The sequence below is a fragment of the Pholcus phalangioides genome, unplaced genomic scaffold (genome assembly GCF_987345545.1).
Source record: "Pholcus phalangioides strain wild (caught in Gottingen) unplaced genomic scaffold, Ppha-v1.0 ptg000010l_1, whole genome shotgun sequence".
NCBI lineage: Eukaryota > Metazoa > Arthropoda > Arachnida > Araneae > Pholcidae > Pholcus > Pholcus phalangioides.
This window is the reverse complement of record NW_028301603.1, coordinates 887,486-904,126: the sequence shown is the minus strand read 5'-3', so window position 1 is coordinate 904,126 and position 16,641 is coordinate 887,486. Positions and strand designations below refer to the sequence as shown.

General features: G+C 35.3%; 1 protein-coding gene across 9 annotated transcripts in view; it reads right to left on the bottom strand.

Moving 5' to 3' along the window:
* Positions 1-16,641, bottom strand: part of LOC149080727 (rho GTPase-activating protein 45-like) — a 204,271-nt gene that overhangs the window by 26,418 nt on the left and 161,212 nt on the right. For all 9 annotated transcript variants that reach the window (XM_089237403.1, XM_089237404.1, XM_089237410.1 and 6 more), the window contains 10 exons: positions 11,568-11,711; positions 9,678-9,742; positions 4,868-4,978; positions 4,401-4,481; positions 4,006-4,248; positions 3,466-3,582; positions 2,517-2,659; positions 2,292-2,389; positions 1,977-2,174; positions 1,618-1,754 (listed from right to left, as the gene is read on the bottom strand). In XM_089237403.1, the coding sequence (XP_089093529.1) occupies positions 1,618-1,754; positions 1,977-2,174; positions 2,292-2,389; positions 2,517-2,659; positions 3,466-3,582; positions 4,006-4,248; positions 4,401-4,481; positions 4,868-4,978; positions 9,678-9,742; positions 11,568-11,711 (1,337 nt within the window). The remainder of the gene's footprint in view (positions 1-1,617; positions 1,755-1,976; positions 2,175-2,291; positions 2,390-2,516; positions 2,660-3,465; positions 3,583-4,005; positions 4,249-4,400; positions 4,482-4,867; positions 4,979-9,677; positions 9,743-11,567; positions 11,712-16,641) is intronic.

Sequence of the window (16,641 nt, the reverse complement as noted above, 5' to 3'; positions counted from 1 at the left end):
TCCCCCACTATCACTAGTTTTTTGTAAAATATCAATGTCTCATTCAACCACATCCTCTTGTATAGGCCTAGGGCCAACAATATTGCATAAATAAAATAAATAAATCATGGTTACTCCAAGGATAATGCATACTCATTAACAACACTCTAATTGCGTGCTTCACCTCATTAGTTAAAAATGCTGTACATATAAACCATCAAATACATGGAAAAGATTACAGTTAGAAATATAGAATTTTCTCCTTAAATTGATGAAAGGATGGAAATTACACACACTACATAAGATCCAACTAAGACAGGGTTTCCTCAACCTATGGGTGATGACCCAAACTTGGGTTGCCAGGGCTTCCGAGATGGGTTGGTTAGATCAACTAACAGCCAGGGGCGCTCGAGTTATGGGTCCCGATTCAAACTCAACTCGTAGGGACTTTTTAGATGAGTCATACAAATCCACCTAGTCCTGTTAGAAATGCACTTATCGCATAAATGGTTTCATCAATTTTGAAAAGTGAATAGCTCCATGGGTCGCGAAGCTGATTTTGGGTCGCAGCTGAAAAAGGTTAAGAACCCTTGAACTAAGGTATAAGATCCAGAAAAAAAAAATCCTAAAAATATAATCTGAACAATCTTAGTTTATTAAATACTGATGTTTAATTGTAGTTACATGGTTCAAAATCTATGAGCAAATCATGTTTCATTGATAAAAAATAAATGAAGCTACATTTATAAAGATTTCAATATACTGAGTGTCGTTCCCCCCTCCCATAAATATGTAAATGATTTAAAAATTCATACAAATTTAAGGAATGAATATATTTGAATGTGGTTTGTGAAAAATTTCTCATGGATGGGAAATTGTTTTTGGTACAGAAAAAAAAAAAAGTTCAAATTTCTGCTGACAGAAGGCTCTGCATGGAAGCAAAATCACTGGAAATACACAAATCAAAGTCCTATAAAATGAAGGGTTTATGATTAAACAGCTCATTTCTGAATTTCTCTATTGCTGATGCTTACAGAATTTTTTCACTGTGATGTTGACATTGGTGAATAAAGCACTATTGGTGAAGCTGTTTTAACTCGGCCGCGAATCAGTAACTGAAGCTTTACATATGTTCCGGACACAGAGTAGATTGAAGAAAGGTTCAGGTCCATGAATTCTGTGACTTGCTTTCGTACATCATCCTCTGTCAACAAAAATTTGAACTAAATTTTTTTTCTGAACCAAAAAAAAAAAATCCATCTTCGTGAGAACAATTTTTTTGCAAACCACATTCAAATACAGTAGACTCTTGTTAATCTGTCGCATATCAGACCAGGGTGTGTCCGATTAAAAAAATTGTCGCATTAGTAGAAGTTGATTAAAAACGCCCATTTAAATAATACGAACTTCTTCACACAGACATGCAGTGACATGTTTTCCTCTTCCCATGTTTGAAGAAAAACGTCTGAAAATGCAGGATTAGCGGAGAGCCCAGGTGAATTAGCTGACAGCAGGATTATAGTCTACTGTATACCAATTTCTTCAATTTTTATGGATTTTCAAATCACAGATTTATAGAACATCCTGTATATTGAAGCATAAGGAGAAAAAGTCATGTGTATTTAACATAAAATTTACCTCTAGGCATTCATATCCATGGAAATATACATAACAATCACATTCCCTACATCGAGAAGGAGTTTTTAATTTCCGAAACGTATGAGTTTCTGCAGCTTTCGACATGCATGTTCTCTGAGTCTGTCCAAAAAGTTCAACTAAAGACATAAATAAAACAAAATAGTAGAACTTAAGTGCCACTGAAAAAACATTTTCCTTACGAAATTGCACCTCTATTCACACATGATCATTTTAATTCTTAACTCAAGGGGGGGGGGGAATTTTCCTCTGCTAACATCACTTTTTGACATACATTTTAGTTGGGGGAGGAAATTATCCTCAAACTGCAACAGAAAATTCTTGAAAACAGTCTATTATACCATTGTCATGGTCGGTTTCAAGTTCATCACCAGAGGAAATATTAATGACTTTTCTGGCGTTCATGCGAGGACTAGCAGCGGGACTTGTGTCTTGCGACTTATTGCTGGGACAACTGCTCATACTGTCAGAGTCGCTGCCTGCAGCAACCTGCACTGACGAACACCAGGCCTTTGTTGGCTGTTGTCCCCGGGATTTATCTAAGAAGAAAAAAATTAGCATGTAAGCATAAGCATATCCAAGCACACTCTATATGTCGGTTTCACTTATGTACCACCATCTTTGAACTAATTATTAGAAAGGCTGTAAAAACTCACCTTTACTGTCTATTGAAAATCTGTTCTCCAAGTAACTGTGTCCTAAAACATCTTCACTGCTTTCTGTGGAGCCATTGGATTTGCGAGATTTTTCAAGACTAAAAATGTAATCATTAAAAAAAAATTATCTTTTAAGGAATGTAAAATAAAATCTATATCATGTAGACATTTTTTTACTCCAATCCACATAAAATTTATAGTTATATAGATTGTTAGTTCACCAACCTGCTTTCAGTAAAGTAAGGTTCAAAAGCGAAGGGGATGGTTCCATTTGTTCCAGATCCAGGAGGTTGTGGTAATCGCTTCACAAATTCCATGTACTGGGTACCTGGCTCATATAATCGACTACTCTCACACAAGGTCTGAAACTGAATAGTAGTTATAATTAAAACTCAAACACATATGCGAGATCAGTAAATTGACTAGGATACTACAAAAAGAATAAAAGACAACACAAAGGAAAAGACTATAAAAGCTCATTTGACAAATTTACAAAAAAATTAGGTGCCAGAAAAATTTCTTAGGTCCAAAATAAACTTTCATATAAACCTTTCTACTACATAGCATTCCTTTCCAAGCTAATAGTCATATGGAAGTGTATTCAGAAAATTTGTGTTTTCCTCAGAATCTACTTCTAATGAAATTATTCCTTGAGAAAATTATAATTTGCCAATATATATATATATATATTTTTGTAAATACTGAAAACGAAATACACCACCAACATCAACTTCATAGACAACTATCTTCATCATATTCTTTAACAGATGGCACTCTGATTTGTTCTCAAAAACCAATTAAGCTCATTTTTGTATTGAATGAATGAACACCAGAACTATCCCATTGCTGAGATCTCTTCAAATCCAGCTTTGTGGCAGAGTCTGGAACACTCCTGTTTATTGAACAAAGTAAACTGACTGGCAGTAACTATTCACTATTTTTTGTGGTTCTGGAGACAACTCACCATTGCAGGCCCCGGGAACACAGAGACCAGTGAAATAAAATTTATATTTGTCTTTAAAATGTGTTAATATATCGCACATGCACACATTTTAGTGTTATAACTTTATTAAACATATAATTACTTTCAAAAGAATCATAATTACTTAAGCAAATACCAAGTCTTTTTTACGAAATTTTTAAAGCCAACGGGGGGAAAAATATTTTTAATTACTTGAACTGGTGCAGGTGCAGATATCGTATGTTGAAGTTGAAAATAGCAAACAGTAGTTGCTTTCATGGTCTGATCACATTGGTAGATGAGTTCTCGCACCTGCTTCAACACCTCAGCCTGAAGAGGAAAAAAAAATTCAAACATTCAACTTGCTAAAAAATATTTTTCAACATGGGGAAATTATTGAACATGATTTAATAGAAATAGAAAAATATAATTTCCATTAATTAAATTATGTTAACCATATTGAATACAGATATTTCTTTTGGAATATTGTCCACAAATATATATTTAACTTCAATGTTTGATGTAAAACTCTGAATATTACAGATTGTTAGCTTGTAAACAAATAACAATGTGTCGTCCTTAGGGACAGAATAGAAATGACTGTAAGTGGGGTGACTTCCTATTTCCTAATGCCAATTTCCTAATTATGTTGGTAGGGACTTTGAAAAACTAATGTTATAGGTGGTGTGACTTCAAAAGTGATAAAGACGTTACACACAGAGGCCTAACTGTAAAAAAGAAAACTACACAAACCTTGACTTTTTCCAGAGAGAGTTGCCTCTCATTGGCTTCAACAATACAGGACTTGTAAGTTGTCTCAGCTTCCATCGCCTTTTGTAAGGCATCATCTTCAACTCGTCTTTTCTTGTCAACTTTGCTTGCTTCACTACTTTCGTTGTTTTCTGCTCTCAGAGCCGATTCTTTGGCCTTCTCATAGTCCTGTTGCCTCAGCAGGTAAGCTGATTTTGCCTTTCTAAGGTTTGAAACAGCTTCATGCTATAATAACAAAGAACAACTTTCATTCCACAGCACAGAAATTTACAAGTAAATTTTTATTAAATCTGAAGAAAAATTTGATCATGTAAATTTATGTTGAAGTCTATGTGTAATTTGAAACAATCGATAAAAAAAAACAAACAGATACCTACCATGCGCTTCAACTCTCTATGCCACGTTTCTTTAATCTGTTTCCGGTATTTTTCGTGTTCAGTTCTTCTGGACGTTAAAGGCTATTTAGGCAGTAAGAGAATTATTATTGAATATCAGAAAAATAATTCAACATTTATCACTTATTATTTATGAAAAAAATTGAAATGTGAATAATGTATATGTACCTCAATAAACCTTTAGGTAAAGCTGCATTCCAGATGCAGATAGAAAAATCATATAAGACAAACAAAATTCAACAACGATACTTAAGCAATCAGCAAATTTATTGAAAACTATGATTTTCAGTGAAGTAAGTTGCAGCATACTTGGTTTTACAATCACATTAAAGATTACAAATTGAACTTCAGATCTCTTACAGCTATTGTGAATCAACAGCATTTACATTTTCTTTTCCTATTAAAAATTACTAGAGCGACACATGAAATTGTTTTGGAAAAAAAATTACCTCCATAAATTTGTATCCTTGCAAAACAGAGCAGGTAGTGAGAACAGTTTGCGAATTCTCAAAATCCTGATCTAAAGCCATACAATATATTGACTGGAATGGGAGGAAACTCTGGAAATAGATTCAATTTATGATCAATGGGAAAAAACCTTAAAATAAAAAAAGCAACAGACTATAGCAATGATCCTCATATGAATTGCCTCTAAAACAGGATTGCGAGTGGTTAGTTAAGTTACCAAATTTTCTCAAATAGTTAGTAAGGCTCTCAAATCTCTGACAATTACAGCTCACTTCATTCTAATGATATAAACTGAAGAGCCAAAAAAACTGGTTCAGGCATGCGTATGCAAATAAAGAGATATAGAACCAATCAGAGTACGGCGCTGCGGTCGGCAACGCCTATATAACACAACAAGTGTCTGGCATAGTTGTTAGATCGGTTACTGCTGCTACAATGGCAGGTTATCGAGATTTAAGTGAGTTTGAACGTGGTGTTATAGTCGGCGCACGAGAGATGGGACACAGCATCTGTGAGCAATGAAATTTGGATTTTCATGTATGATCACTTCACCAGTGTACCGTGAATATCGGGAATCCGGTAAAAAATTAAAGACCAACGACGACTGACGAGAATCATTAAACATGACAGACGTGCCACCTTTCAGCAAATTACTGCAGATTTCAATGCTGGGCCATCAACAAGTGTCAGCGTGCGAACCATTCAACGAAGCATCATCGATATGGGCTTTCGGAGCCGAAGGCCCACTCGTGTACCCTTGATGACTGCACGACACAAAGCTTTACGCCTTGCCTGAGCCTGACAACACAGACATTGGACTGTTGAGGACTGGAAACACGTTGCCTGGTCTGACGAGTCTCGGTTCCAATTGCTTCGAGCTGATGGACAACCTCATGAATCCATAGACCCTACATGTCAACAGGGGACTGTTCAAGATGGTGGAGGCTCTGTGATGGTATGGGGCATGTGCAGTTGCCGTGATACAGGATCCCCGATACATCTAGATACGACTCTGACAGGTGACAGGTAGGTAAGCATCCTGTCTGATCACCTGCACCCATTCATGCCTATTGTGCATTCCTACGGACTTGGACAATTTCAGCAGGACAATGTGACACCCCACACGTCCAGAATTGCTACAAAGTGGCTCCAGGAACACTCTTCTGACTTTAGACACTTCCGCTGGCCACCTAAATCCCCAGACATGAACATTATTGAACATATCTGGGATGCCTTGCAACGTGCTATTCAGAGGAGATCTCCACCCCCTCATATGCCTACGGATTTATGAACAGCCCTGCAGGATTCATGGTGTCAATTACCTCCAGCACTATTTCAGACATTATTCGAGTCCATGCCACGTCGTGTTGCGGCACTTGTGCGTGCTCGCGAGGGCCCTACACGATATTAGGCAGGTGTACCAGTTTTTTTGGCTCTTCAGTGTAATACTATATGTTCAAAAATTTCAGAGACTTATTTTATTACAGAAGAATGAACACAGAATGTACACTTGAAATTAAAATTACAATATCAATTACATTTAAAAATTTAACTGCATGTAAAAGTTTAATTATATTTGAAAATTCCATTATAAAAATTTGAAATGTTAAATAATTGATTTTTGCTGTGATAAAATTTCAATATCATGTAGAAAAATTTTGGTTTGTATGATATTCCCCAAATTACAGTGAGCCTATCTTTAACGATAAATTTCTATCTGCCCCATGGGCTCGAGAGTCCCCCCCCCCATTCAAGATTCACCACCATTTACCATTACAGTATCTCCATAAGAACCTGAAATATTTAATTAATTAATAATTAAATTAAATTAATATTAAATTTTCACCGTATAAGCCGCACTTCCCGCTTTTGTTGGGATTTTTATTTCTCACAGCGAAGGGTGTTGGGCGCAGATCAAGGGTGGAAATGTACAGTGCTTATGAATGACGATTCAATGAAGTTTTTTTTTGCCCACAGGATGAGCACCGACAAAAGCAATGTAATCACCAATAAGAAAGATGACTATGGGTCAGTCGCATGGATATAATATAACCATTAATCTTATGTTTATAATCAGTTGCATATCTTTGGCTGGCTTGTTTGAATATTTTCACATAGTTTCATTAGCGTCTAAGCTTTTGGTACAAGGTTGGTGTGCTAGGTCTACGGCTCCAGACAACGATTATTAAAAATTTCTTCTTACAATACAAGTGAATTAACATTAACAGACAATGTAAGATTATGTTCAGAGGTATATTTCCTAGGTGGGGAGGGGGTATGCGGGCTTTATCCCAAGATGACAAGTCCAAGTGAAAGGGCATGACCAAAATTAAGTAATTGGTGATCAAGAACATGAATTAGAAAGGAAGAAGGAAGGCAAGGTTTGAATAGCCCACAGGTGGGAAAACTATAAATCCACCTCTGATTATAGCCTACATTTATTAGGATAATTTTAATTTTAAAAACAATTCCTATCGTACATATAAACACTCCACAATATTTAAACCTTTATTCATTTTCAGTGCTTTGAGTATCATTTTATTTAAACACTTATATAACCTGAATATCGCAGTAAAAACCCGATGATGATTTATAGAATAATAACTGATGGTATTTTGAACAACCATAATTTTTTTCTTTTGTTTTAAAGATACCTAGAAGATTTCAATTTATTGCAATTTAAATTTAATTCAAACAATTTAATTTTAAAAAGTACTACATTATTTTTTGTCATCCGTATAACCTGTATCTCTCTTTAAGATACAACAAAAAAACTCAAATAAAGAAAATTAATAATAGGCTAATTCATTGAATTGCATTAAAAGTTTTTCTAATTTCGAAACATGAATTATGGGGGAAAAACTTTTAAACACACATGTAAACCAACATATAATTTCCACGTTTAGTTTTGCAATATTCCATGTTTATGCCAACAGAAATATGTAGACCAAGCACACCAACCTTGTACCAAAAGCTTAGACGCTAATGAAAACAATGTGAAAACTATGTGAAAATATTCAAACAAGCCAGCCAAAGATATGTGACTGATTATAAACATAAGATTAATGGTTATATTGTATCTATGCGACTGACCCATAGGGATCTTTATTATTGGTGATTACATTGCCTTTGTCGGTGCTCATCCTGTGGGCATTATGAAAACTTCATCGAATCGTCATTCACAAGCACTGTACATTTCCACCCTTGATCTGCGCCCAACTCCCTTCGCTGTGAGAAATAGAAATCCCAACAAAAGCAGGAAGTGTGGCTTATACTGTGAAATTAAATATTAATTTAATTTAATTATTAATTAATTAAATATTTCAGGTCCTTATGGAGATACTGTAATGGTAATACTGTAATGAGGCAGATATAAATTTACTGTTAAAGATAGGCTCACTTTAATTTGGGGAATATCATACGAACCAAAATTTTTCCACATGATATTGAAATTTTATCTCAGCAAAAATCAATTATTTAACATTTCAAATTTTTATAACCAAATTTTCAAATATAATTAAACTTTTATATGCAGTTAAATTTTTAAATGCAATTGATATTGTAATTTTAATTTTGATGACCTTTCTGCATTGACAAAAATTAATTATTTTCAGTTAACTGCGTGTACACTTTTATTCATGTTTTTATTTCACATGTAAGACAAAAACCTACATACAAGCTCGCGTGGAACATGTACAGTGAAGAATCGATAGTTTGACGAATTGATTCTGCGCTGTAATATATAAATTTACGTCATGACGAATTGGCACGGTGGCAAACTTGTACAGCTACGAATTGGAGTTGCGGCGAATTTTTTATCGCAACGAATTGGAGCTGCCACAAATTTGTATCGCGACGGAGTGGAGCTGCGACAAATTTGTACCGTGACAAACTGAGGCGCGACGAGTTGAGTGAAACAAAAATTGACCAGTTACCACATTCCGATACTTCAACAACCAGCTTTTTACCTAATTTTGCCCCCAAGTTACTTTTTCTTTTAATAAAGAATTTGCTTAAGGGGGCCAATGATTCTCAGGTTCCAAAGTGCAGCAAGCAGCAACGAAGTCACTGAAGGAAGTGACAAAATGGCTTACAATCTGCATTTACATATTTGTATGAAGAATGGTAAAATTGCATAATTGTGCACAGGGTAGTTACTTTGAAGGAAACACCAAATGTGAATGTTTTATTGATACTTCCACAACAAAATAAGTCGTGGAACTTTTTGAATGTAATAGTATATTTTTTCTCATTTGCAGAACCATGTGCAAAAAAAGAGAAAAAAATGCAGTGAAAGATTTTCTTTAATCCATTCGTCATGTGTGTAGATGCATATAAATCAGTGCTCGATAAATTCCAGGTGCCAGGTCATCGTGGCAACTGAAAAATTGATATTAGTGTCTGAAATCTTTCCTGTGTGATCAATAAAGTGGGGTTTGAGGCAGGGCTGTCTCCAGAGCATCAGGGGTTTTTGGGTCAAGTAATTTTTGTGAGGCCCTATACAGCAAATTCTCAGAAATTTCAACGAGACCTCATTTTTGTGAGGCCCCCCTCTCTTCTCTTGAGGTGCCCGGGTGTACCCATATGTTAAGATGACACTGGTTTGAGGACAGCATAAAATTTTCAGCAGTGAAATTTTACCAAGATGGGAAGGGATCACCAAGTTGAAAAAAAAAAGGGTATTAAGAACTGTTTTTCCCTAGAAAAAACACTTGGCTACTGAGAAATTAGACTTTTTCCCCTTCAATTCATCAAGCTCTGATAAAAAAAAAATAATAGGGAAAAACTCACCTCTTCCTTCAAGAGAGGTCTCATAGTTTGTGCTATTTTGACTAGGTTTCTTGCATGTTCGGCTTCTGCACAAACAAAATAAAACAAAGGTGTAAATGATTGGTGAAAAAAAGCTTTCCATAGACATTAGAAAATATTATAAGTATAGAAATGCATAAAATGCTTTTCCACTGATGAAGAATTTTTATAACCAAAGCCAAACACATGCTCTTAAATGTGTGTGCAGATGTGCCAACTTCTGGTATCACAAAATCTGGAGATTCCCCACACAGGAGGTGCCCACTCATAGCTCAACCAAAAAATTTTCCCAATTCTTTTTTTTTGTGAGAAAAATCAATTGAGATACAGTTTCTCCCCTTCCTGAGATAGGTCCCACGTACGCCCCTGAGCAGCATATAATAATGCAAGACATTTGCAAAACATCTTGTCTTGAAAAGCAACAACTTTTGATTTAAAGTCACAAAGCGACCATCAGAATTCATTAACTTTCGGACAAGAGGAAACTGTATTTTAAGGAAACACATTTTCTGGATATTATGCTGAGGTGAACGTGGAAAGAAAAGTCATATTGTCTCTGCCGGAACACAAATCCAGGCCCTCTTGCATACCGATGGTGACATTTTCAGACAAGAAAAGTCATCTTGTCCTGGCAGAGACAGGATGACTTTTCTTTCCGAGTCCACCTCGGTATAATATCTAGAAAAAAAAAATGTTTTCTTGATATTCTGGGCTGAGAAAAAGCTGTGTCTCTCTCTGCATGTATTTTGCTTTCGATTTTTATGCTATCTGGAACAGGTGTGGATCTGAGAGGGGGGGGGGGAAAGAGTTCTCCCCTCAAAAGCTGCAAATAAGGGGAAAATTGATTTGTCCCATAAAATACCGGGCAATCCAAAAACCTACACAATAAACCGTAACTCCCTGGATCCACGCCTGATATGGAATGTCTCCATGTTTTGTTTTCTTTGCAAGCATATCCCAACAGCTTTATATCACACGGTCAGCGCGCACACAACAGCAACTGCATAGAGCTTCCCCATATATCGTTGTAGTTGCCCTAATCTATGAAAATCAAAATCATAATGTAAAACAAAATCCACACCTTCTGCCACACTTAATAAAACAAAAACAAATTTGGAAGCATGGGCGATTCCAATTTGATGATGTAAAAGAACTGTAATTAGAGGGGAATAAGAGTCTACGCATAAGCGGAATCTAGCGTTTTTGCAAGCAAGAAATTTGCATAAGTTAGCAAACTGTTTTTGAAACATTGGCAGTTAAAAAAAAATAATCAGTTTTTATGATGACTATCATGAGCACAATTATCACTGATTGGTTTTTTTTTTGCCGCCTGGGAATCCAGTCAGAGCTGATTGTGCATGTCTGGGTTCTAATCCCGGGTCGGGCATGGATGTCTACTAACACTAACAAATTCCCTGGACAGCTTGTAATGATCTGATCTCTTGGGAATACCTACTGATCATATTATTAAAAAAAATAATTGACAAATGCATGTTTTCAGACGAGCACTATTTTTTGTGGAGGAACCAGTTCCACAAGAAAAAACCACTCACTTGTTAATTGCTGTGTAATTTTTGCCGTCCACAATCATCTGGCAAAACTCTCTCTCTGTTATTCTTCATTCGCAAAATTTACACCAAAAATGGCAAACCTGCAGTTAACGCTCATAATTTTTCTGTTAAAATTAAGAGAAAAATCTAATTTTTGGCTAAGATCGGGAGAATTTCCAATAATTCCAGAGAGTGGGAGGAAGGGTTCAAAATCTGGAGTCTTCAGTCTAAATCTAGAGAGATGGCATGTGTGTGTGCATCTGTACAACACAAATTTTTGCATTTACATTGTTAAAAAATACAAAAACTACAAAGACATTACCCAGACTGCATCGCTTCTCGATATAAGTCATCACATCTTTAGCATACTTTGACCAGACTTTAGCTCTCCTCAAAGCCAAATCCACACCATCAGCGAGTTTTGCGAGTCGTGCATCGATTTCATCAGGGGTCAGGGCACTTGATGCTAATTGATAAAACAGTAACGTATTAAAGAAAGCCTCACTGACTGCATTGATACTCTCTCTACACAATGGACTATAGCATTTGAGAATAAAAAGTCTGATAATTATAGAACTTTTAAGATAACTTTTCATTCAAAAAGCAAGAATCAATTTATTCTCCAATACACAAGGCTTACTAACGATTTCTATCAGAAGTAGAGATACGTAAATTTCACAAAAAATATGTTTTGAAATCATAAATTTTGTATTTGTTCGCTAAAAGGACACATTTTTTTCCCAAGTATAATTAAAGCTGTTTTTTATTATGTTTATGTCATGTTTTTAATTTAAATTAGTAGCTGCCCTTGACAAGTTTAAGTACTGTAACATATCAAATGACCCTCGGCAAAAAATATCTTAATCTAGTAAATTTCCGTAAAGAAATAACGTATTTACCGTTTTTTTCATGCTTCACTGGATTGGTCCGATTGATCATGTGTCGGCAATTGCGGCCGATCAGTGTTGCTAGTTTCAGATCATGAGATCAAAAGATCGTGATCTGAAACTGGCTGAAGATATTTCTATGCAAATTGGATTGGCCTTGAAGCTGATTGTTCTCCCGTAGACACGTACGACCAGGAATTTTTCCATAAATTCTGGTTATGCGCTCTTAACAATCGCATTGCATTTGAACATTCTTCACTAACGTTTTTTGATTGTTCTCGACTCTGATCTTTAACTCTCTATGTGGTCAACTAACAGCTTTGCTGTTTCAATAGCTAAAATTATGTTACAAGTTAATTGATTGCCCCTGCTGTTCCCTGCTGGTCTGGATGTGAATGTTTTTAACGAAATCCTAAAATGTCTCTAATAAGTCTTGTAATCAAGACTGGTGAATGGTTGCCACTCCAACGTAAACTTTTCAGCGATCAACTGCCAAGTGGTTATTTTGTAGACTGACAACTGCTTGCTGATTGTAACACCTAGTTCCTCTTCATCTACTGACATTGATTTTTGGCTGAAATGTATCACAAAAGTTCATCAATCACTTTGCAATCTACTGCCAAGTACTGACTTGCTATTGATCAGACTTGATCATCAAGAAATAATTCTTCAATTTCCCATCTCAACATGCTTGGTTCTACATCATGTTCATAACCAGAACATAAAGGTTCATGGTTGAGAAAATGTGATACTCAATGGAGAATGGACTTTCAGTTTCATGAGTGAGATCCAACCATTTTGACTGAATCAAATTATTGAATTAATGTGTTAAAAGAAAAATTGCTTTTTTTTAACTAAAATGAATTGAAAAATTTAACTGTAAATGTAACGTGTTAAAACTATTTATTGTAATAAAAAAATTGAGGTGAAAAAACTTGTTTGTTTTTCCTTGTTGTCTGCTTTAACTGGATACTGGATATTTCGAACTGGGCATGTAACTCTAAGACAGGTAACAGCACCAACGTCTTTTTTGCATTTGGATTCTACTACAGTGACTCTCGCCAATCCGATCCATGTGTGTGCTAGATTATCGAAATCGCTAGACTACTGGAAGTCAATTGAAAAGCCCATTTAAATAATATAAACTTCTGTGCAAAGACATTCAGTGGCATGTTTTTCACTTCTATGTTAGAAGAAAACTCACCAAAAAACGCTGGATTACTGGATGGGCTGGACTATCAAACAGCCGGATTATCTAGTTTATCTACTTTATTATTATCTACTTTACTACTACTTAACCATCAACTCATAAATATTCCTCTGGGGCATTTCTAACAAACTGGTGTATGCAAGAAAATGATGTGCGTGCATATGCATGGCCCTAACATATTTATGTTGCCAAAGTTCTGAATGTTTCAGGTTTATATTTGTGACATTTGAAGCCTGCATGACATAACAAAAAGTCTGTTGGTTTACAACTAGAAGTGGCTGTCTGTTAACATGATCATTTCCAACAATGAGTCTAACTTGTGTCATGTCTTGAAAAAAAAAATTGGAAAAGACTTCCAGTAATAAATTTGGCATAAATATGACGTACTAATAGGTGCTGTTACAGCTTCAGATGGCCAAAATTCCTGTATGTTGATAAGCTTCATTCATGGCATTGGATGTCATGTGTCGAGTCAATTTGTATGAATTGTATTTGTATCTGCATATTTTTTTCAGCATAATATTATGCTCTTCAATTCACCATTCCCATTTGTCAAAATTTTTGTCTTTTTTGAAAAATACTCTGATTTTAACACACACCACAAAAAAAAGAAAAAGAAAAAAAGATTCCAAGGCTACTTGGAAACTGACTCTACAAAACATGTGCAAATGGACAGTTTGATCATTCCAAGTTTTTGATTAGTTTCACAATTTTCTTGAAATTGTAAATTGAGATTTCACAAAAAAGTAGTAAAAAAATCAAATTTTTGCATGCATTATTTTGTCAAAATTTGCAAATTTCACATTTACAGTCTAATTTAGTGATAGGAACTGAGAGACACCCAGGCTCTGTCACACTCAGTGATATAAGCACATTGTCCCTTGGGACTCGGGTGCCTCTGGGGAAACCTAACTATTTATTGATCTTGAGAAAGATATATTACATACATGGGCAGGTGCCATTACGCACCTTGCCAGTAAACAAGTATAAAATTCGTAATTGAAAAATGGTGATTCATGTAAATAAATCACAATTGTAAATCACAGGTTATAAATCACAAAATCATCGTAATAATCGTCATAATCGGGAATAGTTGTTGATAAAATTTTATCTGCTTCTCTTCAGGTATTTTCATTGGATCAGTAACTATCACATGAATGAAAGCTGCCAATCTGCTGCTGGGTTGATCTAATCGCTGCACCGTGTAGTTTGATTTGGTCCAAAGACATTCGTAAGTAATTGCAGCCTGTATCCAGCTTTTCGATAAGCCAGAGTGGATCAAACTATTCTCGACTACTCAGGCTCCTCTTCTTCTTCCTCTTCTCTAAACAGATGTACGAGATCGCTGTCTGGGTGTAGTTGACGTCGTAGTCTAGTGGATCTCCTAACTGGCATAGGTGGCTCTCTATCTGGTTCTGGCTAAGGGACTGTAGTTCTGATATCCTTAGGGTGCTGCTTTAGAAAGCGGACCAGTTTACGTATTTTTCTTTTCGAATCTTCCCGCTTCAAGATGCACTCAAGCCAAGGTATTCGCAAATGTTCAGCTGGCTCTCTGAAGTGGAAAGCCGTTGTCTTGGGGCATAGAGTTGCGTAGTGAAGAGGCGTGCCTATGGCCAAACATAAGCATTTACATGGTTCGTACTCTTCCAACGAAAAAAAATTCAAGGACTATTCAAGCACTTTTCAAGGTAAAACTTAAAAATTCAAGGACCTTTTTTACAAAAGCATATTTTTAACATGAATAGGCGCATATTTAATTTTGATTAAAACTTTCAGAGATTACATTTCTACCTACTTTATTTCACATCATCTGTAATGAATAAAGGAGGCCACATACACATATATATCATACAAAACATATGACACATTGAATAACACAGTTCGTGCCTGTCAATTTCCTCATTGAAACGTAGTTTAGTCTCTAAATATTGCAATTAATTTCTTTTTAAAGACTAAAAAAAAGAACTCTTCTAAAGATAAAAAAAAAGATTAAATTATTTCTTTCATTAATTCTGAATTTATTTCTTTCATTAATTCTGGAATTTATTTCTTTCATTAATTCTGGAATTTTTTCATTAATTCTGGAATTATTTCATCAATTCTGGAATTATTTCTTTCAACAATTCTGGAATAATTTTTCATAACTTTTGGAATAATTGCTTTCATCAATTCTGGATTTGTTTCTTTCGCTAATGCTGAATTATTTTATTGATTCTAAAATTATTTCATTAATTTTGGAATTATATTTCATTAATTTTGGAATTATATTTCATTAATTTTGGAATTATATTTCATTAATTTTGGAATTATATTTCATTAATTCTGTAATTCTTTCATTAATTTTAATTCTTTCTTTCATTAATTCTGTAATTCTTTCATTAATTTTAATTCTTTCTTTCATTAATTCTGTAATTCTTGCATTAATTCTGCAATTTTTTCTTGCATTAATTCTGCAATTTTTTCTTGCATTAATTCTGCAATTTTTTCTTTCATTAATTCTGGAACTATCTCTTTCATTAATTTTGGAATCATATCATCGATACTGAAATTATTTCTTTCATTTATTGTTTTAAACTCCTTTAAACAACTATGGATGCCATTAGAAAATAACGGAGATGCGCCGACATTCAACGTGTCACGTGATCTTCCAAGTAATTATGTAGACCACTGACGTCATACCAGCACCGGTACTAGAACGCGCGGGAGGGGGGGGGGGCAACTGCCCCGGGTGGCAATTTTTAGGTGAACACCGTTATAAAATTATCGAATTCCGAATTGGTGGGGGCGGCAAGACAATACAAAAATCCTAGTTATGGCCCTGCGTCATACTCCCTCCAGTAATATAAGCTCAATGGATTTCAGCGCCGATTCACCCATTGAAGTACAGCTTGCATTTGGCGACATTTTTGTCTGGCACACTCAGCAACCAATCTTGATAGAAGGGATTTTTCAGCCACACAAGTAATTAAAAGTACACACACTTGTTACTCATTTTTTGTTTTCTTTCTTTAAAGAACCTTATACAACCTTAGACAGCATGGGCGGAGATACGGGGGGGGGGGGATGTGAAGTTGACTGATCTAATGTATATATGCATATATGAATTGACATCATCGTGTCCCCCCCCCCCCAGACTTCCAAGTCAATCTCCGCCTATAGTTGACAGTAATCAGAGGAAGCTTCGCTCACTTACGGACCGAAAGGCTGAAATTATTTCGGCAAAAATTATGACACTTTTTTATTAAGATATTGATTTCTCAAGTCCTCCAGAAAAAATACCTTGTACAAAAGTTTCATGA